A 27,015-nucleotide genomic window follows, 5' to 3' on the forward strand; every position below is an offset into this window, starting at 1 on the left:
TCCCAGGGCACGTGATCTTTACAGGCCTCTCAAATCTACAATCCTAGGGTACTGAGTCAGGGACGAAGCATCTGATGCCACATTCAGGAAACACGGCAGATGTGCCCAGGGCAGAGATGGCAGCCAGGCTCCACCCTGAACATCAATTTCAACTGACTGGTGGTGGCCGCCTGGGGCGTCAGGTGGAGAAAAAACTAAAATTGCAAAGGTCTCTGAGCTCGGCAAAAGGGAATGCTTGATTTATTGCTGATGCTGCGTGGGTTCAAGATTCCCAAATGGTACAAATGACGGGGGTGTGCCACCCCCAGCTTAACATTTTGTTTGCTACTATGGTTGCCACGAGCTTCCCGGGTGGCGCTAGTCATAAAGAATCCACTTGCTAATGCAGGAGATGTAAGAGACAGGAGTTCAGTCCTAGGGTCAGGAAGATCCCTTGGAAATGGCAGCCCACTCCAGTATTCTTGCCTTGAGAATCCCATGGACGGAGGAGCCTGGTGGGCTACAGTTCATGGGGTAGCAATCGGACACAACTGAGGCGACTTAGCTTGCATGCATAAGGTTGCCATTATGTACCCACTGCTCCTAGTAAGGAGGCTGCAGGCTCATTTCTCCTGAGAGCCTGTGGAAGCGCCAGCAACAGGGTTCCTCCAGTCTTGGCTCACCAAGCCTGTCCTCACTCAAGCAGATACCCTCGGGGGTTGCCCCTTGCTCCAGTCCTCCAGACCTCTTCCTTTTATCCCTCCTGTGCTCATCATCTGTAAATGTTATATCTTCTGCCTCTAACTCTGACCCCGCTTCCTGCAGCCAAGACACAACTAATTAACTACACAACAGGCTCTCAAACTGAGAAAGGCAACCTTCCTTTAAAAAAAATTGTGGTCGGTAAACAATCCTGATCATGTTCTGCCTTTGATCTCCCCTTCCCTGCTGTCCTCCCCTCCACCCAGCCGGGGCTACAGCTCGCAGAGAAATGGTCACAGCACCCGTAACAGACCGGGGTGGGGCGGGGGTGGGGGGACTATTTCATACACTGTGGTACAGCTGGCAGGAAGAGAGGGGTAATTACATTGCATCTTGGAGCCACCGGCAATGAATTTCTGCATAAAGGACTAGATTTGCCGTGTATTATTTACGCCAGCATCAATTTTCCCAGCTGGCTCTATTGACTGTGCAAATTCTCCCCTGTTTATGGGCAAGGCCATGGCTCAGCACCTCGGCTTACTCTGTACCGTGGAGGGGCCCCACAGGGCACCATGCACGTTAAACAGGCGGCTGGATTCACCGGGGCCAGGTCACATCTTCCCTTCCTGTTAGATTATATCCCTGGGACTGCAGTGAGCTCCCAGCCTCACCTGGTCACGGTGAGACATGCAGGTGTCTGAAACCAAATCGACGAGGGAAAGAGGAACAGGGGTTCTCTGGGTCCTCACTCGGGGAAGCTGAAAAGCCACTGTCTGGGGGAAAACAGATGGCTCTGCAGCTCAGTGAATTTCTTTTGCATTAATATGTTTTTAAGAGCAGGATCTAGATAAGGAAGAGTTTTGGCACTAGTGGTAAAGAATCCACCTGCCAACGCAAGAGACGCCAAGAGACACAGGTTCGATTTCTGGGTTGGGAAGATCCCCTGGAGGAGGAAATGGCAGCCCGCTCCAATATTCTTGCCTGGAAAATTCCACGGACGGAGGAGCCTGGTGGGCTACAGTCCATGGGGTCGCAAAGAGTCAGACACAATTGAGCACACAACACGGGTTGCATTTACAAGGTTACTTCCACCCAGTAAGTCAAAGACAGAGTTAGGGGGAAAGGAGCCCCATCTTACAGATGGAAAAACAGAGGCAGAGGGAAAAAAAAAGAAGGGAAACAAAGGCAAGCCAGAGGCCTCAAGCTCAGTCACTGTGTCAGGATGGAGGGTAGGAGGGTGATGTACAGGGTTAATCCGTCCAGGCTCCAGAGTGCCTCTTCAGAGATGCCCAAGTCCATGAACCTGGCTCCCGCTGGAAACACACGTGGTAGAAACGAGGGAAGAAAACCGGGTACCAGCATGAATTTCTGGGTCCTTCCACAACAGCATCCTCTCTTGCCAGTAGCACTGTGTTTCTGGAGAGAGGAGCTGAGGGCTGAGATGGCTTCCCAGCGAGAGCGCGTCTCTAGCGCCCCAGGGGCTGCCGGCAGCGAGCAGCAGGCATTACCATGCCAGTGAGTTGGGGGCCTTGCAGCCTGTCCCTTCCCCCATCAACAGCACCATCACGTGTGATCTCCCTGGAACACTGGGCTCTGCTCCCAATGTCCTTTGTGATCTCCCTGGAACGCTGGGGCCCCCAAGCTCCCCAAGTCCACCGTCTCCTGGCAACCTGTTGGCTGGAAGAAGACAGGAGGGAAGCGTGAGTGTTTGAGCTGAGCAGCCCACGTGGGTAGCTTCTTTGGCTGCAGGGTCTCAGCCTTGAGGAATTCACAGACATCTGCAGGCACAGAAGCCACCCTCAAGGGCCTGGATTCCTGGCTTTCCCCTGGGGCTGGCTCACCAGACGGGGGGATTTGGTTAGACACGCCACACGCCGGCTGCCCAGAGATCCTGAGCCTTGGGTGTTGTCCAGGAGAAGCCGGGTGCTGGGCACAAAGCTCCAGGAGCGTCCCAGGGCAGGTTTCAGCTGCCCGCTGTCCCTGTCTCGGGTCATGTGATTGGTCACCTGCGGCAGAAAGACTCAAAGGCTTATAGACCTATAATGCTGGTACAGAGGACATTTGCTCCTATGGCTTCATTTTACAGACGGGAAAGCTGAGGCCAGGTACAAGGAAACGACTTCCCCAAGGCTCCATCACTTATCACCAGTCTGGAGTCAGAACCCTGGGCTCCTGACTTGCACAGAGCTCTTGCCACTAAACCACGATGCCGGGACTTCCCTGGTGGTCAGTGGTCAAGGCATGGGTTTGATTCCTGCTCCGGAAAGATTCCAAATGATGCGGGGCAACTAATGCCTGCATCACAACTACTGAGCCTGTGCCCGAGAGCCCGTGCTCCACAATAAGAGAAGCCACGCAGAGAAGCCTGCACGATGCATCGAAGAGTAGCCCCCACTCGCCACGACTAGAAAAAGCCCTGCCCAGCAACAAAGACCCAGCGCAGCCCCCCACCCCAAATATGCAGCCGCTGAAAGTGGCATTCTTAAAGAATCTATTAAAAGATTCAAGAAAGGGTGTCCTTTTTTAAAAAATAAAGAAAACACAAGATTACAGTTTAGTTGGAAAGTTGATTAAAAGTATATGTATATAGGCAGAGAAAAGATTCAATGAAGGTATATTAAAAAAAACTAATATGGTCTCTGTGGATGTGGAGATTGATTACAAACTGGACACTTATATTTAACTATTTTTTACTTTCGTCTATGAGAAGCATGAAGACTTTCAAAAAATTACTCCATAAGCAGAAAAAGTTACTCTAAAAGCAAAAAAGATCCCTTTCTATGAAGCTCTGGAAAAGGCAAGAGCTTCATAGAAAGGGACAGAAACCAAATCAGTGGTTGTTTGGGGCTGGGGGAATCTTTCTGGGGTGATTGAAATATTCTGTATCTTGATCTCGCCAGATACGACTGTTATCAAACCTCAAACAAAGAGAAGTTACTCTGTGTGAATTACACCTCAATAAACCTGACTTAAAGAAAGTAAAAAGAAAAACAAGACTGTCCCTGGGCTTCCCTCGTGGTTCAGTGGCTAAAACTGTGCACTCCCAATGCAGGGGGCTCAGGCTCAATCCCTGGTTGCGGAACTAGATCCAGCATGCCGCAACTAAAGATTCTGCATGCTGCCAACTAAGTCCCAGTACAGCCAAATAATTAACTTTTTTAAAGTGTTAAAAATAACATTGCCTGATCCCCTGGCTATTTATGTGTCTGATCCCCTCACAGTCTGGCACTCTAGATGACCCAAAGAAGTTGGGCTATGACCCTTTCCCAAAGGGTCACTCTGAGAGTTCAGAAGCTGCTGTTTTAAGGAAATAAAGAGCACCTGGAAAGAACACCTCCCCACTTGGTGAAGTCCAGGGACCAGAGAGAAGGCTAGCATGGCTGGCCAAGCCCACTTCCTCACCAGCACGGCCACACTGAGGTCCCGGGCCAAGGTCTTCAGCTCTCGGGCCAGCTGCATCATCAAGGCCAAGCCTGGAGGAGAAAAAGCCAAGAGGGTGGGCAGCGGGGCAGCAGGGACCAGGCTGGCCGAAGACGGGACTCCAGAGCCGGCAGGCAAGATCACGACCCTCCACCCTGCGCTCTGCCACACCACTCACCTTCCCTCTGCTGACCTCCCAGAAGTGGGGCGACCACCGCCGCGACCGAGTCCACAATCACCACCTTCAGAGTCCCGGAAGAACTGCTGACCTTGGGGGGAGTGATGGGAAGCAGGTGCCACCAACCAGTTGGCCTCCAGGGGGCACCCATTACCAGACAAACCTGCTCCTCTACTGGTAGGAAATAAGCTCTCCCACACCAAATATAGCTGCCCCTCCATGATGGAACTCGAGCAATGCCTTTTCCCCCCACCCTCATGTGTATGTATAACAGATTATCCTGAAGACTTGGGCTTCCCTTGTGGCTCAGCTGGTAAAGAATCCACCTGCAGTGCGGGAGACCTGGGTTTGATCCCTGGGTTGGGAAGATCCCCTGGAGAAGGGAAAGGCTACCCTACTCTAGTATTCTGGCCTGGAGAATTCCACTGACTGTATAGCCCATGGTGTTGCAAAGAGTCAGACACGATTGAGTGACTTTTACTTGCACTTTCACTGAAGACTTGGATGTACCGAGAGAATTTAAATCTCAGGATATCAGATACTCTAATTACATTTGAGAAATCCCTGCTCAGATCCTATGGTCCCTGATCAGAAAATTTTTTCTTTTCTGTTTTTTAAAAGACTTTTTTGACGTCAACCCTTTTTAAACTCTTCATTGAGTTTCTTACAATATTGCTTCTGGTTTATGTTTTAGTTTTTTGGCCCCGAGGCATTGAGATCTCAGCTCCTCGATCAGGGATTAAACCCGTACCCCCTGTATCTGAAGGCAAAGTCTTAACCACTGGACCAGGGGAGCCCCAGATGTCACTCTTTTGATTAGGCTTCATTATATGTCAAACAGAATGCACTGCCAGCCCATGATCACATTGTTACACAGGACAACCTGTTGCATTTTGCTCTCACACGTATGCTGTCTTGCAGGAGCAAGCGGCCTTGCCGTGAACTGCCTATGGAAAGCACCGCATGGCAGGAATAGTGGGCAGCTTTGAGGACTTGAAGACAGCTTCTGCCAACAACCAGCTGCCAGCAAGAAGCTGAAACCTCTAGGAAATGAATTCTGCCAACGACCTGAATGAACTTCTAAGTGGTTCTTCCCCAGCTGAGCCTACAGATAAGAGCACAGCCCACCTACCACCTTAATCACAACCTAATGAGACCCTAAGCAGAGGACCAGGCCAAATTGTGCCCAGACTTCTGACCTACAGAAATTAAAATAATAAATACATGTTGTTTTAAGTCATAGTTGGCCGTAACTTGTTATGCAATAATAGCATACATATCATCTAACAGTGCTACAGTTTAAAAAAAAAAAAAAAGTCTTTTGACCTGGCAGTTGAGAGTTTTGGGTTATAAGCTTTGCTCTTAATGTAAAAAAAAAATAAAATTTTTTTTGGCCGTGAGGTATGTGGGATCTTAGTTCCCCAACCTGGGATCAAACTTGTGCCCCTTGCAATGGAATGCAGAGTCTTAACCACTGGACCACCAGGGAAGTCCCTAAGCTTTGTTCTTATCCTAAATATGCGGTGACTGTGGGCAGCTCACTGAATGTCTTGGCCCTCCCTTTGCTTGATCCCAACAAGAGGGCTGGATTAGGTCAGGACTACTTCATGTCTCAACACATGGGGAGGCATAACCTGCTATGATTCCTATGCCAAGTATTCGTTCAACCATTATATGGTCTAAAGTTTGTTAAAACGATTTATGTTACATACAACCCTAGGTATGCCCACGGGAACATGATATGCTTTGGGGTGAGAGGTAAAGTTTAAGATAAATTAAACTAGTCTCTCTAAGGCTTCTCCCAAATGTAAAGGTATAAATATCATGCACCATATCCTATCCAAGCACCCATCAGGTATATCAGGGTACCAACGCAAATGCCATTCCTAACCTCTCTCCCTTGTCAACAGGACTCTGAATGTGTTCAAGCACTGGGCAGAAAATCTGACATCAGGGAAGGTGCGCCCAACCTCTGGACTAGGACATAAAAAAAAACATAACTCAGTTTTTGCCAGTTAGGTGTAAAGGGCACTGGGAAGTGTAATGGTAGGTTCCAGAGAAAGGTACAGAAAAGAGGCATCTATCACTGCCCTGGATGTGGATGTGTGAAGACATGCTGCTCGGAGCCATGACAGCCACTCTGCAATCATGAGGGGGAAGAGCCAGAGAATCAGGCACACCAACCTAGAGCCCTGATATTATGGGTGTGCCAACCTCCAGACTTACGTGAGATAATTAAATGTCCTCAAGGTTCAAGTGTCTGTCAGATAGACGCTATTAATTTGCAGCTGAATGGACCCAGTTGGAATGTAGAGATGAACAGGACTGATCCTTGCACTCAAGGAAGGGGCTTACTCTTTAGTGGGAAAGATGGGCATGTGAACGAGAAGGCAAAGAATTGAGGAAGGAAAGAATTAAGCATCCAGAAATCCCATCCTGGGAATGGCGGGCACAGCTAGAGTCATCAGATTGCACACCTGCCCACACGCAGACAGCACAGGTGAGCTGCGGGGAGCAAGGAAGGCAGAAGGTCAGGCTCACCTGCTGGGACACAGTGCCTCGCAGGTCCTGCAGCACGTCCAGCATCTGGAAGATGTCAAACGCACGTACCACCTGGATCCTCTGGAGAGCTCCTGCCTGAAGGGACAGGAGAGAGAAGGGAGGGCCTTGGAGAAGGGGAGCCGGGGGTCGCGCAAGATGAAGAGGGATTTTGAGGTTGAGAGAGAAGAGGCACTTAAACACAAGGACTCAGGTACAGATGGCAGTGGGCTTTGTCTGCTGGGCCGGTTCACAACACGCTGGCTGCCTGGGTGCTGAGCTGCAGAGCCAAGTCAGAGCTCTGTGAGAAGGAGCGGCAGTGACCAGTGTGCCTGCCCTGGGCAAGATATGGGGGAGAAACACAGAGGCTGGGCGTGTGTCTGCCCTGAATGAGGGGATGCCAGGGGTTGGGTTTCTAGGAAGGATCCTTGTGGGTAGCATCCAACTGGGATGACGTCATAAAGGGGAGGCTTTACAATACAGGAAGCATTGGTGGAACAGCAAGTTTCAAAGCCAGAAATGACTATCACCCAAATGGTCCAAATTCTTGCCGTATTAGATAATGGGGTCTTATGTCAGAACCTCCAAGGAAGTCAACCTTCCTGCCCTTTACCTGCTCCTCCTCGTCCGGGGTCCTGGCCTGAAGCAGCTGGAGAATGCGGGAGGCCGTGAGCCCTCCATTGGAATCAATGTAGAGGACGTTCTGCTGCAGGCCATGGGCCACGTGTGCTGCCACACAAAGACATACCTGAGTAGAGACAGGCCATTGGGTGAATCTGAGCCCCCAAAAAGGGCCCAGAATGGGATACCCCCACCAAATCTCATCCAGATCCCAGAGGTGCAAATGGGCCCCAAGACACGAGTTCAAGTCCCCCTCCTTACCACTGGTCTTCTCTCTTCTAAGCTCTGAAATCACAGGATGCTGGCAGAAGCTTCCCCAGAGATCCAGGACTATGCATCCACCTCCCCCAACCCTCCTCCTGGCTGCTGGCTGCAGGTGTACCTGGGTTTTGCCGCTACCCGGGGCGCCTACAATTTCAGTCACTTCTCCGGTGTAGAGACCAGCATCTAGCAGTTTGTCCAGGCTGATGGCAGAAGAGGAGGGAAGAGCATCAACCGAAGGGACTGGAGGGGAGGGAGCATAGGAGGGGAGGAGGAACAGCAAAACATTCCTTCCAAGCATTGTTCTGTCCAGAGACCTTCTGACATCTCTGGCCAGGAGGCTCCTCCTCGTGGAGACTCCTTTGGGGAAAGCCGGCATGGCCGAGTGCTCCCCCTCTGGCCCCTCATCCTTTCACTCTCGCCTTAAAGATCACCTCTGGGTAATCACTTCGCTGCAGAGGTCTCTTCGCTGCCCCATTCAATGGTTCTCCTCTCAGTCTCCATCGCAGCCCCTTCTAGGTTTCCTCAATAGCACTGCCCATAATGTGTCACGTTTTAAAACTCTGAAATAATTATAGATTCACAGGAAGTTGCCAAAAAAAAAAAAAAAAAAATGTAGTGAGGTCCCGTGTACCCTTCAGCTGGTGTTCACTAACGGAAGTATCTTTTACTCTAAGACGTTTTGTTCTACATCTTAGTGCAACAGCGAAGAACAACACTGGTGCCGTCCACAGAGCGGCAGCTCCATTCCTTCCACGTGTGTCCGTGTGCACAGCCCTCTGCCGTTTCATCCCACATGTGGGTTTATGGAACCGCTGCAATCAAGACAGAGCATTTCCATCTCTGCAGGGCTCCCTGTGCCACCCTTTTACAACCACATTCACCCCTAAATCCCTAGCCAGCCCCTGGCAACTGCTTAATCTGTTCTCCATTATTATCATGTTATTTCAAGAATGTTGACTTCCCTGGAGGTCCAGTGGTCGAGACTCTGTGCTCCCAATGCAGGGGGCACAGGTTCAATATCTGGTCAGGGAACTAAGACCTCACATGGCGTGGCCAAAAAACAAAGAATTTCTAAAGAGACCCAAGCATGAATATTTCTTAAGCTTCCCAAATGATTCTAATGAGCAGCCTGGGCTAAACCACAGGTCTGGTCTCTACAATCAAGAATCAATCGCATTCCTGGCCATGAGGATCTCCATAAAGAATTCCCAAATCCACCTTGACATGGACAGACCCCCCACCGCCACCACCACCTGCCTTATGGAACAGAAGTACAAGTGAGCCTAACCCTGTTTTGAACACAAGTGCTGTCTGGAATTTATCCTCCACCTTCCCCCCAAATTGGCTTTCGTTCATTCTTTCAGTCACTCATTCAAACATCGCCTGAATGTCTCACATTTCCTAAAGGCCTTTTTCTAAAAACAAGGGGGAAGCAGAGATGAACAAGACACAGCTCTGGCCTTCAAGGAACCACCCTTCTTCCCCGGTCAATATAGCTGCTTCCAAGGTCACTGCCTGCTCTCCCACTTGTAAAGATGCCCCCAGCACGACAGGCCGTGAGAAGACCTACAGCAGAGGGACTTCCCTGGTGGCCCAGTGGTTAAGACCCCTTGTTTCCAAGGCAGGAAGCTCAGGTTCAATCCTTGGTTAGGGAACTAAGATCCCACATGCTAAGTGGCGTGACCAAAAAAAAAAAAAAATAGGCCGATAAAAAAAAAACAGAGAAACCTGCTTCATTTGGGTTAACCAGCATTTCGAGAGCTGTTGACTACAGAACTCCCCTCCCCTCACGTGTCAGAGTTAATACCCATCAGGTGTCCAAAGACCACTGTGACAAAGGCTAGAAACCTAGGTGTCATCTTTGATTCGACACTTTTGTATCCCCTCAGCAGGAAGGCTTACAGCATTTCTTCAATATGCCTCCTGCTCTCGCCCGCCCCAGATCTGCTCACAACACCCTCCCCTGCTGTATCCTCCTGGGCCTCTCCTGCCAGCCTCCCCAGCCCCATCCGCCCCGCCCACCTCCACCCGTGCCTGTAACTCTACTTTCACGACACAGCCTCCTGCCTGGAGGGAGCAGCAGGGCAGACACCTTAGAGCTGAGTTCTTAGGCGTAACAGTGTGACAGGTGTGACCTCAAGGGCCTGGTCTGCCACTTACTCACTGCAGGATCTTTTTTTTTTTCCCCTTTGGCTGTGCCACCCCGCTTGTGGGATCTTAGTTTCCGAACCAGGGATCAAACCGTAGTGGAAGCACAGGAGTCCTAACCAGTGGACCACCTGGGAAATCCCTAGCTGGGGCATCTTGAGCAAGTCTCTTAACCTGAGTCCCAGTTTCCCTATCTACAGGATGATGGCTTTCATTTCTTTTTAAAGATTTTTTGATGTGAATGAACCATTTTTAAAGTCTCTACTGAATTTGCTACAATGTTGCTTCTGCTTTATGTTTCGGTTTCTTTGGCCACAAGGCATGTGTGATCTTAGCTCCCCATCCAGGGATTGAACCTGCGCCCCCTGCACTGGAAGGTGAGGTCTTAACCAGTGGACTGCCAGCGAGGCCCCAGGATGGTGATTTTCATCGCAGCGGGCTCACTGTAGTTGTCAAAGTGGTAGCCCTCAGTCGTGTCCGCCTCTTTGTGACCCCATGGACTGCAGCCCACCAGGCTCCTCTGTCCGTGGGATTTTCCAGGCAAGAATACTGGAGTGGGTTGCCATTTTCTTCTCCAGGAGCTCTTCCTGACCCAGGGATTGAACCTGCATCTCCTGTGTCTCTTGCACTGCAGGAAGATTCTTCACCCACTGAGCCATTGGGGAAGCAGATGGATAAATGAAGAAGATAAGATAAAGTGAAGATAAGAAGATAAATGAAATAATGTACCTAGAGTGACAGAGCCTGCTTCCTGATGAGCACTCAAAGGCCCAACCATCCTCACTGCACAGAGTGGTCCTGAACCTCTCTGAGCTCCTCTGCAGTGGCCCACGGTGGCTGCCATCCTGCCAGTTTGCCACCTGACCGCTCTCTCTGTATATGCTGGTTTTATAAGCTCCCAAAGGCCAGGCCTGCTTCCTGTTAATCACCCCCCCCCCCCTTAGCTGCTTGCACACATGCTCACACCTCTCTCATGTCCACCTGCTCTTCTCTACCCAGTGGACCCCACGGTCCTTAAGTGCGGGGGCCTCACCCATACCCATCTCCGGTACCCCTGCTTGACACTGGCCAGTGCTGTGAGGGCTCAGGATGACAGACCTGAGCCCTCAACCCAGGGAAAGCAAGCACTGTGCTGTGTGAACCCCGCCAAGAGAGCGTGTTATGGAAACAGCGAGGGCCAAACCGATCCAAAGACCTTTGTGGTGGCAGAGTTCTTTATCAAATTCCACACAAACAGGCCAGGGAAGAGGTCAGACTCCCTTGGCCAGAAGCCACCTGTTTTCTTCCAACTCTTTCTCTCTCCAAACACGGCAGAAGGAAACTACTCTCACCCCCTCCTGCTGCAGTGTACAAGGAATGAACCACGTTCAGGAACAAGTACCCCGGGGCTGGAGCCCCACCACTGCCCCTGGCTCCCCTTGTGCTAAACTCAAGTGGGGTTAATAATCATGAACTCACAGGATCACGAAGAGATTATACAACCTATTGTATAACCTTGTTGTTGTTCGGTTGTCCAGTTGTGTCCGACTCTTTGCGACCCCATAGACTGCAGCATGCCAGGCCTTCCTGTCCTTCACCATCTCCAGAAGTTTGCCCAAGTTCATGTTCATTGCATCAGTGATGTCATCCAATTATCCCATCCTCTGATGCCCTCTTTTCCTTCTGCCCTCAACCTTTCCCAGAATCAAGGACTTTTCCAATGAGTCAAGTGTTTGCATCAGATGACCAAAATACAGGACTTTCAGCTTCAGCATCGGTCCCTCCAATGAGTATTCAGGGTTGATTTCCCTTAAGATTGACTGGTTTGATCTCCTTGCTGTCCACGGGACTTTCAGGAGTCTTCTCCAGCACCATAGTTTGAAGACATCAATTTTTCGGTGCTCCATTGTATAACCTACTACGTGTCAATGGCTGGTACTTAACCTAGTCCTGCCGCACTCTCTTGCCTCATCCATCCTTAAGTGGACAGGGAGGTAGGGCCAGAGAAGAGTTGCTCTGATTTGATGAATAATAATGAAATACTGACATCTTGTGTTTCTGTGGTTCTCAATCAGCCTAGATTTTGCCCCCAACCCACCCAGGGGTCATAGCTGGAGATATTTTTGACTATCAGACAAGGGGAGAAGGGAGGTGCTACTGGCATCTAGCAGGCAGAGGCCAGGGAAGCTGCCGAACGACCTACTAAACACGCAGGACAGGTTCCCCCCACCCTAATAATTCTGCATCCCCCAAAAGTTAGGAGTTATGAGAAATGTTCTTACGGGGTAAGAAAACTCAGAAGTCCTGGCCATCCTCAGCACTGTCTCAAAGAGCCTGCTGGCTCCAGACTCCAGCATCTGCCCAGCGAGAGGCAGTCAGGTGGCCCTGCCTCTGACTTTGTCCCGCGCGTACACACACAAACCTCCCAATGCCGGTGGACAGGATGGCCGTGGAGGTCTTCAGTTCCTCGTAGAGATCAGCGCCATTGAAGGGGAAAGCTGAGAACTGAGCCAGCAGCACCCGTCTCAGGGCGACCAGGGCCTGCGGAAGGGGCGGGGCAGCTCAGGATCCGGACTGCAGCAGCCCAAAAGTGTTCGGCAACGACCCGTCGAAGGAGGGGGCCTCCCAGGGTCTCCGACGCCGCTGTTATCAATCTTTAGGAACCCCTCTGCTCGGGGATGGGCATTTAGAGACACCCAGGTGTGGAGCGTGGAGACGATCAGCTCACCTTGTAAGACAGGCCACATTTCTGGGCGACCTCCTCCAGGTCTGCAGAAACCAGGTCCACCACTGTAAACGAAACACGTGGGGTTGATGGGCAGGGAGGGAGGCCCGGGACGTCCCGCACTTGACTTTCCCGCGCCCGGGCGTACTGGCGGAGCCGTGGGACACGGCGCGGTGCCGGGCACACTGGGGGTGGGGTGGGGGGGGTTCCTACCCTCCCAGGGGCGTGTGCCCGTGTGTGGCGCGCGCCCGCGGTCACCTGTCTTGATTCCGCGGCTCTGCAAGAGCTGGACCATGTCCTGGGTGAGGCCCGGGCACAGTCCCGCCCGGAGCACGCCCATGTTCCCTGGGGGCCTGGGGCCACTCGTCCTGGGAGCATCCGCGGGGCCCTCTCCAGTCGTCCCCCACCTCACTCCCGGCGCCCTTTTCTGGACTGGCGAGGAATGCGGGAGGCAGCGACCGCGCAGAGAAGGCTGACCCTTCGGGAGCTCGGGCGCCCAAGGGCCAGCCCGCCCCGGCCGCGCCGCCGCTTCCGGCTTCCAGGCGCCAGGACCCGGCCTGCGGCGCCACCTGCCGGCCGCGGCGCGGACGCGCGGGCCGGGCGGTCGGGGCGGAGACAGCTAGGGCTACACGGAGCCAGGCTCCGAGCGCAGAGGTCAACGCGCCCGGCTCGGAGGCTCGGCGCCCGCGTGCGCCTCCTCCTTCTCCTGGGCCACGCCCACCCGGTGCAGCTTTCGGTTCTGAACGCTGGGCCAGAACGTTCGATCAGATCGACCATCTCTACGCCCAGGGACCTACCTGTTAGCGAAGGAAGGCAGTAAAGAGTAAATCAAATAAATCAGATAATTACCGAGATTATGATGGCTGCTAAAAAGCAGCAGAGCACAGAGAGGGCATCTGCTTCTCTAGTTTCCAAATAAAATAATTTTTACGTATACAACGATAAAACCCCCGAGTGTATAGAAAAACACACGAATTTTAAACGTCCTTGGCTGGACCTCATTCTCTGAAAGTAAGAAAACTTTACAAGATTAGCTCCGCACAGTCTAGTAAGGTGGTGGTGGTGGTGGTGTAGTCGCTAAGTCGGGTCCGACTCTTGCGACCCCATGGACTTGCGAGCCCGCTGGGCTCTTCTGTCCATGGGATTCTCCAGGCAAGAATACTGGAGTGGGTTGCCATCTCTTTCTCCATCTAGTGAGGTAGGTGCTATGTTTATCCCTGTTTTACAGATGAGCAAAACGAGGCTCGGAGGTGAAATCCTTTGTCAAAGGCTTCACAGCCTATGAAGCTGTGGGCAGAGCTGGACTGAGAGCTTCTGCACCCACCCAGGTGCAAACCATTGCTGTTTTAACAGCTGCCGGGCTCCTCACCCCACAAAGTCGTGTGTGTTTTCCTCCCTGTGACATGGTTTCCCTGGGAACAGAAGCAGCCTCTGGCCCATTTCTGGATGCCTCTGCACCACCCACCATGGTCACTCAATATCTGAAGACACTTGAAGTGGAGGTGGGACAGAATTTAGAATTCCAGCAGTAAAACCTGGGTGTGTGGGCGCTCTGAACCCCATGAGCCATCCCAGCTTTCCCTGTGCCCACACTGCCTCCAGTGTCCGGATATGAAATCTCAGAATTCTATAGGCGAGGTGTCCCACTCCCAGGGATCCAGTCCATCCAGTACTGCCTGCCTCCCTCCACGCCCAGGTGCCAGTCTCACCATCCACCTCCTCCTTCCCAGGGCAGATCGGAAGGGCACAGGTGGTGAGCATTTTGAGATCTTCAGAGAAGAGCAGGGCCGCTGTAACCACAGAGCCTTAGCCCAAGCAGTGTCGTCAACTATTCTGGGGCTCTGCCCGCTCCTGATGTTGGCCCTGGGCTGCAGCAGCCCCCGGTCAGGGGGGAGGGTAGCCCCTAATTGTTACACTCTGTGATAATTATGAAGTCAGCTCATCGCACCCCCATCCCACCGCAACTAAGCCTGTGTCTGCTGCCTCCAGTTTCTCTCTGCTTCCTGTCAGCTTGGTTGTCCTGCATGGTGCCGGCTGCGGTCCCAAACAAACTCAATGGCATCAGAGACATTCTACAAAGTGGGAGATGGGGAGGAGGCCATGCTGAAGAAGGAAACCCTCAATGTCTTGAATGCACTTGATCAAATGTCGAAGCCCTTTCCAAACCCCAAGTCAATGAACAGGACCGTCACGACCAAAGGCCTCCCACTTTCCTCAAGGGGCAGTTTGGTGAACTTCTTAGAGGAGGATGCCATCAATCTACCGTAAGACATGAGTCTGGTCCTTTTCTGCTTTCTAAGGCCAGAGCTGGATGGGCGGAGGAGTTGGGGAGAGGGGGAGTGGGGCGCGGGGAAGAGGGTGTTGAAGAGGTGCCTCTTCCTTGACTTATCACAGTCGAGACTCCCAGTGAAGAGCACGTAAGCAGGTTGCCTATGGATTCCTGACCCCAAATCAGTTCTTGGAGGCATGCCGGCCTCCAGCTCCGGGAAGCCTTCTGGGATTAGCTGGAGATGGGTTGGCGGTGCTCGTCATCCTCTTTGGTCTTCACCATGAAGCCCCTCTCCTCTCGCCATGGTTCCTTTGCTCATCCTCCCTATGGTGCCTTCACCTGCCTGGTTATGTCCTCCCCCCAGCCCCCAGGAGCCTGCCTGCCTTCAGACTGAGGTCTGTGTTCCTCCTCAGTGATCACGGGTTTCCTTCACTTCATTTCACAAAACTCTTTGGGCACCTACAAGGTACCTGGTCCAAGGTTAAGTTCTGGGAATGCAGAGCTGGAAAGCAGTCTCTACCTTCAAGGAGTTCCCAGCCTGGGGTGTGTGTGTGTGTGTGTGTGTGTGTGTGTGTGTGTGTGTGTGGTGGTTGGGGGTGGGGGGCTGTCAGACAAGAATTGAGGCTATTACAGCATGGTCTGTGCTGTGACAGGGACAACTGGAGGAAACAGAGGGAATTTAGTATAGTTTGGGAGCGGCTGAAGTTAAGGGAGGTTTCGTGGAGGAGGTGACTCTCAGAGGAAGGGAAGGAGTTAGCCAGTGGAGGGACAGAGGGGGTGGGTTGACGTGGGCTGAGGGAACTGTCTGTTGGGAAGTTTCACAGGTATGTGACCTGTGCAATTAAACACAGCCTGACACTTGGAAGGACCCTGCTTAGTTTAATGGTTGGATGTTACTGTTTTGAAGGTCTTAATAATTTCTGAAGAAGGGACCCCACTAATTATGTAGCTGGTCCTAATGACGTGAAAGGGGATACAGTGGCCACTCCCTTAGGTACCTGTCAGTAAACAGGTATGGCTAAAGTGGCGGATGCAGGTGAGAAACTTCCTGGTGTGAGAAAGTCTTAGACTGGGAACCAAGTTTTAATCCAAGTTCTACCACTTAGATATATGACCATAGACAAGTTCATTAAGATCTGGGACCCTTGGTCCCCCATGTGTAAAACGAGACCAACAGCATCCAGCAGGGCTGCTGTGACGATCACAAGGAGTTTTTCTCCAGCATATAGCCCAGTGCCTGGCTGCCCCTTCAGCACTGGTGTTTCCAACAAGTAAATCTTCAATAGAGATTCCTTGGGGCTTCCCGGGTGTTCCAGTAGCTAAGACTCCATACTCCCAATGCAGAGGGGCCCGGGTGTGATCCCTGGCTGGGAAACTAGATCCCACATGCCACAATAAGAGTCTGCAAGCTGCAATTAAAGACCCCACATGCTGCAACTAAGACCTGGTGCTGCCAAATAAATAATTAAAAAAAAATTTAAAAAGTAATATAGAGATTCCTAAGAGTTGACTCATTGGAAAAGACTCTGATGCTGGGAGGAATTGTGGGCAGGAGGGGACGACAGAGGATGAGATGGCTGGATGGCATCACCGACTCGATGGACGTGAGTTTGAGTGAACTCCGGGAGTTGGTGATGGACAGGGAGGCCTGGCGTGCTGCGATTCATGGGGTCGCAAACAGTCGGACACGACTGAGCAACTGAACTGAGCTGAACTGAAGGACAGTTTATGGACTTCCCAAGTGGCACCAGTGGTAAAGAACCCACTTGCTAATGCACAAGACATTAAGATTTGTGTTCAATCTCTGGGTTGGGAAGATCCCTCAAGAAGGACATGGCAACCCACTCCAGTATTCTTGACCAGAGAATCCTATGGGGAAAGGAGCCTGGTGGGCTATAGTCCTTAGAGTCACAGCGTTGGACACAACTGAAGCAACTTAGCACATAGCACAGGACAATCTATAGTATAACTGACATCCATACCCAGACTCTTCAACCTACAAAGGGCCTCGGAGGGAGAGTCATCTATTTCAAGTGTCCACCAAGGGCTAGCATAGGAGGTTTGGGCTGATCAGGATTTCGCAGGAGGAGGCTGATGGGGCTGGGGCTCAGGGAGGAAAACTTTGGCCTTGATCAATCAACCTCGAAGCTGGAGGCTGACCTGGTGTGAGGGATCTAGGGGTATGTGTGGGTCACTGGATCTGGCTAAAGCAGCCGGGGGAGGTGGGGAAGGAAGCAGGGAAGGGGAGCCAGAAAGCACCAGGGGCAGACAGGAGCTGTGTAGCATGGGGCCCGGGAGATCCGGCTTCTGGTTCCAGCTCTGCCATCGACTACCAAGGTGACCTCAGTCAAGGTGCTTGGTGTCCACAGGCCCTATGGCTGCTTTCTCTAGACAGGGCTCTTCCAGCTGAGGGCTGTGACCTATGAATGTGTCAGGAACTCATCCGAGTTGATGGAGACTAGTATTACAAAAATGAACTAAATAGAATTTAAATTCCAGAGTACATCACACAGAGTAAGTACAAGTTTAGGAAACCAGTTAGTACTGGTTTGTGAAACATTTTAGTTATATGTGTGTGTGTGTGTGTGTGTGTGCATATACTGGGGTTTCCCAGGTGGCGCTAGTGGTAAAGAACCTGCCTGCCAATTCAGAAGACATAAGAGACTCAGGTTCAATCTCTGGATCGGGAAGATCCCCTGGAGAGGGCATGGTGATCCAATCCAGTATTCTTGCCTGGAGAATCCCATGGAGAGAGCATCCTGGCAGGCTACAGCCCATGGGGTTACATACACGTGTGTGCTAGCTGGTAAAGAAATATGTATTTCTTACTTCCAGTTCAGTTCAGTTCAGTTGCTCAGTTGTGTCCGACTCTTTGCAACCCCATGGACTGCAGCATGCCAGGCAGGCCTCCCTGTCCATTACCAACTCCCGGAGTTTACCCAAACTCATGTCCATTGAGTCCGTGATGCCATCCAACCATCTCATCTTCTGTCATCCCCTTCTTCCACCTTCAATCTTTCCCAGCATCAGGGTCTTTTCAAATAAGTCAGCTCTTTGCATCACGTGGCCAAAGTATTGGAGTTTCAGCTTCAACATCAGTCCTTCCAATGAACACCCATGACTGATCTCCTTTAGGATGGACTGGTTGGATCTCCTTGCAGTTGCAGGGACTCTCAAGAGTCTTTTCCAATACCACAGTTCAAAAGCATCAATTCTTCAGCGCTCAGCTTTCTTTAGAGTCCAACTCTAACATCCATACATGACTACTGGAAAAACCATAGCCTTGACTAGACAGACCTTTGCTGGCAAAGTAATGTCTCTGCTTTTCGATGTGCTATCTAGGTTGGTCATAACTTTTCTTCCAAGGAGTAAGCGTCTTTTTATTTCATGGCTTCAGTCACCATCTGCAGTGATTTTGGAGCCCAAAAAATAAAGTTAGCCACTGTTTCCACTGTTTCTTCATCTATTTGTCATGAAATGATGGGACCAGACACCATGATCTTTGTTTTCTGAATGTTGAGCTTTAAGCCAACTTTTTCACTCTCCTCTTTTACCCTCATCAAGAGGCTCTTTAGTTCTTCTTCCCTTTCTGCCATAAGGGTGGTGTCATCTGCATATCTGAGGTTATTGATATTCCTCCGGGCAGTCTTGATTCCAGCTTGTCCCAGCCCAGAATTTTGCATGATGTACTCTGTATATAAGTTAAATAAGCAGGGTGACAATATACAGCCTGACGTACTCCTTTTCCTATTTGGAACCAGTCTGTTGTTCCATGCCTAGTTCTAACTGTTGCTTCCTGACCTGCATATAGGTTTCTCAAGAGGCAGGTCAGGTGGTCTGGTATTCCCATCTCTTTCAGAATTTTCCATAGTATGTTGTGATCCACACAGTCAAAAGCTTTGGCATAGTCAGTAAAGCAGAAATAGATGTTTTTCTGGAACTCTCTTGCTTTTTCGATGATCCAGTAGATGTTGGTAATTTGATCTCTGGTTCCTCTGTCTTTTCTAAAACCAGCTTGAACATCTGGAAGTTCACAGTTCACGTATTGCTGAGGCCTGGCTTGGAGAATTTTGAGCATCACTTTACTAGCGTGTGAGATGAGTGCAGTTGTGTGGTAGTTTGAGCATTCTTTGGCATTGCCTTTCTTTGGGATTGGAATGAAAGCTGACCTTTTCCAGTCCTGTGGCCACTGCTGAGTTTTCCAAATTTGCTGACATATTGAGTGCAGCACTTTCACAGCATCATCTTTCAGGATTTGGAATAGCTCAACTGAAATTCCATCACCTCCACTAGCTTTGTTCGTAGTGATGCTTCCTAAGGTCCACTTGACCTCACATTCCAGCTAGATGTCTGGCTCTAGGTGAGTGATCACACCATCATGATTATCTGGGTCGTGAAGATCTTTTTTGTACAGTTCTTCTATGTATTATTGCCATCTCTTCTTAATATCTTCTGCTTCTGTTAGGTCCATACCATTTCTGTCTTTTATTGATCCCAACTTTGCATGAAATGTTCCCTTGGTATCTCTAATTTTCTTGAAGAGATCTCTAGTCTTTCCCATTCTGTTGTTTTCCTCTATTTCTTTGCATTGATCACTGAGGAAGGCTTTCTCATCTCTCCTTGCTATTCTTTGGAACTCTGCATTCAAATGGGTATATCTTTCCTTTTCTCCTTTGCTTTTCACTTCTCTTCTTTTCACAGCTATTTGTAAGCCCTCTTCAGACAGCCATTTTGCCTTTTTGCATTTCTTTTTCTTGGGGATGGTCTTGCTCCCTGTCTCCTGTACAATGTCATGAACCTCCGGCCATAGTTCATCAGGCACTCTATCAGATCTAGTCCCTTAAATCTATTTCTCACTTCCACTGTATAATCGTTAGGGATTTGATTTAGGTCATACCTGAATGGTCTAGTGGTTTTCCCTACTTTCTTCAATTTAAGTCTGAATGTGGCAATAAGGAGTTCATGATCTGAGCCGCAGTCAGCTCCCAGTCTTGTTTTTGCTGACTGTATAGAGCTTCTCTGTCTTTGGCTGCAAAGAATATAATCAATCTGATTTCGGTGTTGACCATCTGGTGATGTCCATGTGTAGAGTCTTCTCTTGTGTTGTTCAAAGAGGGTGTTTGCTATGACCAGTGCGTTCTCTTGGTGGAACTCTATTAGCCTTTGCCCTGCTTCATTCTGTACTCCAAGGCCAAATTTGCCTGTTACTCCAGGTGTTTCTTGACTTCCTACTTTTGCATTCCAGTCCCCTATAATGAAAAGGACATCTTTTTTGGGTGTTAGTTCTAAAAGGTCTTGTAGGTCTTCACAGGACCATTCAACTTCAGTTTCTTCAGCATTACTGGTCGGGGCATAGAATTGGATTACTGTGATATTGAATGGTCTGCCTTGGAGATGAACAGAAATCATTCTGTCATTTTTGAGACTGCATCCAAGTACTGCATTTCGAACTCTTTTGTTGACCATGATGGCTACTCCATTTCTTCTAAGGGATTCCTGCCCACAGTAGTCGATATAATGGTCATCTGAGTTACATTCACCCATTCCAGTCCATTTTAGTTCACTGATTCCTAAGATGTTGACGTTCACTCTTGCCATCTCGTTTGACCACTTCCAATTTGCCTTGATTCATGGACCTAACATTCCAGGTTCCTATGCAATATTGCTCTTTACAGCATCGGACCTTGCTTCCATCACCAGTCACATCCACAACTGGGTGTTGTTTTTGCTTTGGCTCCGTTTTCATTCTCTCTGGATTGTTTCTCCACTGATCTCCAGTAGCATATTGGGCACCTACCGACCTGGGGAGTTCATCTTTCAGTGTTCTATCTTTTTGCCTTTTCATACTGTTCATGGGGTTCTCAAGGCAGGAATACTGAAGTGGTTTGCCATTCCCTTCTCCAGTGGACCACATTTTGTCAGAACTCTCCACCATGGCCCTACATGGCATGGCTCATAGTTTCATTGAGTTAGACAAGGCTGTGGTCCATGTGATTAGATTGGTTTGTTTTCTGTAATGGTTTTCAGTCTGTCTGCCCTCTGATGGAAAAGGATAAGAGGCTTATGAAAGCTTCCTGATGGGATAGACTGACTGAGGGAGATACTGGGTCTTGTTCTGATGGGCAGGGCCATGCTCAGTAAACCTTTCATCCAATTTTCTGTTGATGGGTAGAGCTGTGTTCCCTCCTTCTTACCTTAGTTCAAGGTAAGAAAAAAAAAAGATTTGAAAGTTAAATTTTTTTGATCCTGTACTTCATCAGCAAAAAATTTTAAAGAGTGGGGAAACATGGGCAAGGTTTTTCTTTGTAACAGCAAAGAATTGGTAACAATACAAATATCCATGTAACAGAACACCCTATAACAGTTAAAATGACTGAACCAGAGCAGATTAATCTAAAAATACAATGTTTTAAGTAAAAAAACGTCAAACTGCAAATGAATATGTACTGAATGATACCATTTATTTATATAAAATTTAAATTATGCAAAATAATAGAATACATATCTAACAAACCTATAAAAACACATGGGGAATAAGAAACACAAAATTTTAAATTTACTGCTCAGGCTGCCTCTGAGGGAGAGGATAGTAGAGGAGCAGAGTACACAGGGGGCTTTAGCTACACTGAGACAGCTTTAGTTCTGAGTTGGATAGAAGCTAAATGGAAGCTTAATATAATATCATTTTTTCCAGTTTTATTGAGACACAGTTGACATTTAACATTGCATTAGTTTAAAGTATGCAACATCATTTGATAATTGTATGTATTGTGAAATCATTACCCCAATAAGCTTAGTTAACATCCATCACCACGCAGTTACAAATTTTTGTGTGTGAGAGCTTTTAAGACCTAATCTCTTAGGAACTTTCAAATGTACAATCCGATATTGTTCATTATAGCCACCACCTTGTGCATTGGTTGGGTGGTGGTGGTTTAGTCACTAAGTCGTGTCACTTTGTACATTACGTCCCCATGAACATATTATCCTTGATATCTTGAATGAGTCTGAAATACTTCACAATTTAAAAAAAAAATTAGAGGACTTCCCTGGTGGCTTAGTGGTAAAGAATCTGCCTGCCAATGTAGGAGACATGGGTTCAATCCCTGGTCCTGGAAGATCCCACATGGCACGGAGCAGCTAGGCCCATGCACCACAGTTAATGAGCCTGTGCTGTAGAGCCCAGGAGCTGCATCTACTGAAGCCCGCGTGCCCTAGATCCTGTGCTCTGCAACAAGAGAAGCCACCGCATTGAGAAGCCGAGCACCGCAACTAGAGAGTAGGCCCTGCTCTCTGCAAGTGCAGAAAGCCCGCGCGGCAATGAAGACCCAGCACAGCCGAAAATACATAAACAAACAATTTTTTTTAATAAAAAAAATTTTTAAAAATTAGAATGGAAGAAAAGTTTTTGAGCATTCACCCCAATAAATATATATTTATCTGTCCCATTAATTTTACATGCTGTATATTAATACATATTGATAACTGTCATAAAAATCTAAGTAAATAAATGCAGTAATTACATATTAAACAACAGTAAATAAATATTTAATAAAACTTATAATTTTTCTTTTAGATACTTTTAGATATTTTTCCATATCCCAGTAGATCGTTATGGTCATTCCCTGGGGTGTTTGCACCCTACCTTGGAGGAAGGACTTGGAGCTTTAGTGGTGTTTCTAAAAATGTGGTTCTCAGAACACTTGCATCAGAATCATCTGAGGATCTTATAAAAGATGCTCTAGCAGCTTCCCATCCCAGTGACATCCCAGCTGGGGACCAGGGACCAGGAATGTGCATTTTGCACTAGTGAGTGTCCCGGTGAGTGTGACGAACTGCTGCAGAGCAAGAATGTTCTGAGTGGCTCAAAAGCAGTTGAGGGCACTGGTAAGTCCTGCCCAAGGCCTGCCTGCCGCTGGAAGCCTCCAGGCAGCAGGGCCTGGGGCAGCTGCCTCCATCTGTCTCTCCTCTCCCCTCCCCCTCCAGGAAGCACATGCCGGTGGAGGATTCCGAATGCAGCTCCGATGACACCAGCATCTCCCCCTTGTCATCCACCTTGTTGAATCCCATCAAGTTGGCCGTGACCCAGCCCAACAGCAGCTTCTTTGCGGGCATGCTGGAGGGCGAGCTGAACAAACTCAGCCTCTCCTCCATAGCCAAGAGCACAGAGAAGGGGCACCTGGCCCTCTGCCCCCAGTCTAAGTCCCAGATGGCCCCTCGGGGCCTTCTGGACCTCGACAACCCTGAGGCGGACACAGATACGTCCTCAACGCCCTCGGAGTCCTCTGTGGTCTTGGATGTGCCGGAGGCACCCTTCATCTGTGAACACACGGTCAGCGACTCCACAGCTGTGGTGCGTTTCCCCCCAGGTGCATCTGGCAAAGGCTTGATGCCCTCCCTTCCCCCATCCCCACATGCCCGGCATTGAGCTGAGCTCACTGGGGAGCGTGTGGATACCTACTGCCTGCATCCTGAGCTCTAGTGCATGGGTTAGGAGAGAGGGCGTGTCTGTAAAGAACTCCAGCACAAGCTAGAGAAGGTTCAGCGCTGTAGGAAAAGTTCAGACCAAGTGCCACTGGGGATTCAGAGGGAAAGAAACGTTACTTCCAGCTGCAGGAATAAGCTTTGGTGGCATTCAGTGACATTTGAGCTGGGACACAGAGGTCAGACTTAAACTTCTAGAGATGAGGAAAGGCATTCTGTGCAGGGCTGATGCTAGCAAAGGCTCCCATGTGGGAGAAAATATCCACGTCCTAATTCAGGGTTGCTCACACTTTCCGGCACCTGCAGATCTGATTGTCATGTTACCAAGAAGATTCCTCATTCCTTGAGGTTCTGACTTAGTAGGTCTGGGATGGGGCCTGAGACTCTGCATTGCTAACACATTCCCAGGTGGTGCCCATGGCCCACAGACCACATGCTGAGTAGCATTGTTCTGGATACAGGAAGGGAACAGTAGGCGGGGGTCATTTTCCAGAGGCCCTGTAATGTTAGGCTGCTGCTGCTGCTGCTAAGTCACGTCAGTCGTGTCCGACTCTGTGCGACCCCATAAACAGCAGCCCATCAGGCTCCTCTGTCCCTGGGATTCTTCAGGCAAGAACACTGGAGTGGGTTGCCATTTCCTTCTCCAATGCATGAAAGTGAAAAGTAAAAGTGAAGTTGCTCAGTCGTGTCTGACTCTTAGTAACCGCATGGACTGCAGCCTACCAGGCTCCTCCGTCCATGGGATTTCCCAGGCAAGAGTACTGGTGTAGGGTGCCATTGCCTTCTCCGAATGTTAGGCTACTGTATGGATTTTTCAGTAAGCAAAGAGGACCAGCTCTGTGCAAAGTTTTGTATCAGGTGAGAGATGCGATATGAGTTACATATTGGAAAATACCGTCTGGTGGCTCCAACAGTAAAGAGTCTGCTTGCAATGCAGGAGACCCGGGTTCGATCCCTGAGTCGGGAAGATCCCCTGGAGAAGGAAATGGCACTCCACTCCAGTACTCTTGCCTGGAAAATCCCATGGATGGAGGAGCCTGGTGGGCTACAGTCCATGGGGTCGCCAAGAGTCACGACTGAGTGACTTCACTTACTTTGGAAGATAAATCTGGAAGGACCATTGTTGGATAGGCCAGCGCAGTGTTTCTCAAAGTGTGGTCCCCAGACCACCAGTAGCATCTGCATCATATGGCAACTTGTTAGAAATTTAAATCCTTGCTTTCCCCACCCTCCTGATTGGGCCTGCTGAATCCAACTGGGCACAGGGGCCAGCAGTCCTTGTTTTAACAAGTCCTCTGGAGTATTCTGATGCACACCAAAGCTTGAGAGCCACTAGCCTAGATGGAGCAGACAACGGAAACAGGAGACAAGGCAAGTGACATCAGGGCCAGGAATCTGCAGTGTTAGAAAAGCCCTCTGCAATCCTTAGTCTGGCTTGGCAGCCATGGCTGTAGTACAAAGTGGACTCAGGAGCGACTGGTCTGAACCTTGACTCTGGCGCTTAATTGCTGTGTGGCCACAGGCTGGACGCTTCCTCTCTCTGAACTGGTAACCTCATCTGCAATGAGTGAGGTGGACGAGATGATTGCTAAGGTCCCTTTCAACGGACACACAGTCTATAGAATATGGAGTTGAGGGTACCCCCTGAGGCTGGTGCGGCTGCCCAGGGAGAATGGCTCAGGCTTTGGGCTGGTGGGGCCTCATCTAACGTGGGGTGTGCCTACCACCCTCGGACACACCTGCCTCAGCTCCAGCGGGAGCAGGGATGGGATTGGGGTCTTCTGACCCACATTGCAGAGGGGCTGGTGGGGTGGTAAGGGGAGGCCAGGCCAGGTCTGAGGAAGCCTTGGGGGTTCTCTCCTCCTAGATTTCCTGGACCTACGCCCCTGGCAAGCAGCAGGTCAGTTTCTACCAGGTCCTGTTACAGGAGGTGGTCAGGAAAAACAGCAGCGAGACGCCCAAGGCAAAGAACCGCCCCTGGATCTTCAATAAAATCCTGGGCACCACCGTCAAGCTGATGGAGCTGAAGCCGAACACGAGTTACTGCCTCACCGTCCGTGCAGCTAACACCGCTGGGGTGGGGATGTGGTGCAAGCCCTACAAAGTGAGCCCTGGGAGAAGAGGGGCCCGAGGGTCAGGAACCCTAGAGGTTGGGAACACCCCTGTACCCCCAGGACCTCTCCTCCTGCTGGCTTTCCCTCTCCCTGGGCAGATAAGCCTCAGTTCCAGGCTGTTCTCCTTGGAGAGGGTTAAGGAGTAAGTCACTTTGGGGCCCCCTGGAAACTGACCTGTTCATTCATCCCTAATGTGTGTCTCTCAAAGCCAGTGGCTTCTGGATTCTTCAACTTAGTTATCAATGATTGTGATGGGTTGGGAAGTCAAGGGCACTGTGGGGAAAAAAAGAGGAAAGAGGCTAACAGGGTACAAAGCAGGGAAGAGCCTGGGGGTGGCAGGGCAGGCCCGAGTAGACACTGCTGAGCTTGTAAACAGCACACAACCGGGGAGAAACAGATGTCAGTGAGTAGGCTGGTAGGGCACTCGGAGACCACATTTCACAGACAGATGAGGGGGTGGCGGTGTGGAAGAGGTGAGGCCAGGGTCAGCTCTGCCAAGGGGTTCTGAGGACTTTTCTTTCTTTCAGTTTGCAACTGTGGCCACTGACTTGAACAGCTTCCCCGAGAACAACCCCATCCAGATTACCGTGCAGCGCAAGGAGCCCCAGCGGAAGACCGTGTCCCTCGGGCTGGAGGACATGCGCAGGCTCGAAGATCTGGAACACCTCTTTCCCTACTAAGGGGGAGGGTTCCAGGAAGCCCCTCACCCACCTTCAGCTTCGGCCCAGGGCCCTCAGCAGTCAGAACCACGAGATATACCACCAGCCCCGAGCCAGGGAATCACTGACCACCCTGCTGGTCCCGGACCTGGGGCCAAGGTTAGATGGGAGCTCCACTCGCCCGGAGCCTCTGCAGGCCAGGCCAGATCAGCCTCCACTGCCCGTAGCTGCTAGGCTTCCTTCCCCAGATCTGGGCTGGTCCAGGTCCCTCATTAAAACCTGCAGGTCACCCAGCACCCTGAGATTCTGCTTCGTGCCACTGACGGCCTCAGCTGGGCCGCGGACCCTCACCCTTCTGGCTTCTGCCAGGACCAAGAGTCCAGGTGGGTCAGGGGGACACGGGGTCATAAGATGCCATCACCTTTTCCCCGTGAGAGAAAGAGATGGTCTCCAAAGACTACAGTGCTCGCCAGGAAAAACAGTGATGCTGGACAGAGGCAGTGACAGCCTGCACAGTCAACCTGACTTGAGCTTGGGGGGACATGGGGCAAAGTGCCCAAGCTCTGAGGGGAGGGTTTAATCCCTTCTGTTTCACCTCAGCTCCTCCTGGATGTGACGGCTCAGACAAACCATTTACGCTTCTGGGGCTGGATTTCCTTGTCAAAGATAGGGGGATGTGGAACTTCCCCGGCGGTCCAGTGGTTAAGACGCTGCACTTACAATGCAAGGCGTGAGGGTTCAATCCCTGGTCAGGGAACTAGATCCCACATGCTGTGCCGTGGCCAAAAAAAAAAGGTTGGGGGGGGGGGGGGGTTGGCAACAGCACAGAAACCTGCTTTACTTGGCTTTAGCCAGCATTTCCCAAGCTGTTGACGACAGAATCCCCCTCCTCTCCTGTGTGAATTACATTCATCACGTGTCCAAAGAATACTAAG

The 27,015-nt window shown here is 50.3% G+C and overlaps 2 protein-coding genes across 4 annotated transcripts; one reads left to right on the forward strand and one right to left on the reverse strand.

Moving 5' to 3' along the window:
* Positions 1-1,731: 1,731 nt before the first annotated feature.
* Positions 1,732-13,111, reverse strand: RAD51D (RAD51 paralog D). 3 transcript variants are annotated; one of them, XM_044939549.2, is made up of 10 exons: positions 12,813-13,111; positions 12,558-12,619; positions 12,252-12,370; positions 7,821-7,902; positions 7,431-7,565; positions 6,821-6,916; positions 4,280-4,370; positions 4,003-4,154; positions 2,523-2,687; positions 1,732-2,358 (listed from the first exon to the last, which is right to left on the reverse strand). In XM_044939549.2, the coding sequence occupies exons 1-10, from the start codon at positions 12,892-12,894 to the stop codon at positions 2,245-2,247; spliced, it is 1,098 nt and encodes a 365-aa protein (XP_044795484.2). In that variant the 5' UTR covers positions 12,895-13,111; the 3' UTR covers positions 1,732-2,244. The 3 variants fall into 3 exon arrangements, with proteins under 3 accessions (XP_044795484.2, XP_006045430.4, XP_044795485.2); XM_006045368.4 differs by having other exon boundaries at positions 4,084-4,154; positions 12,813-13,109; XM_044939550.2 differs by lacking the exon at positions 2,523-2,687 and having other exon boundaries at positions 4,084-4,154.
* Positions 13,112-14,531: 1,420 nt separating this feature from the next.
* Positions 14,532-26,126, forward strand: FNDC8 (fibronectin type III domain containing 8). The gene is made up of 4 exons (XM_006045364.3): positions 14,532-14,818; positions 22,810-23,176; positions 25,175-25,411; positions 25,949-26,126. The coding sequence occupies exons 1-4, from the start codon at positions 14,610-14,612 to the stop codon at positions 26,099-26,101; spliced, it is 966 nt and encodes a 321-aa protein (XP_006045426.1). The 5' UTR covers positions 14,532-14,609; the 3' UTR covers positions 26,102-26,126.
* The last annotated feature ends 889 nt before the right edge of the window (positions 26,127-27,015 follow it).

Source organism: Bubalus bubalis, chromosome 3 (assembly GCF_019923935.1).
Source record: "Bubalus bubalis isolate 160015118507 breed Murrah chromosome 3, NDDB_SH_1, whole genome shotgun sequence".
NCBI classification, from domain to species: domain Eukaryota; kingdom Metazoa; phylum Chordata; class Mammalia; order Artiodactyla; family Bovidae; genus Bubalus; species Bubalus bubalis.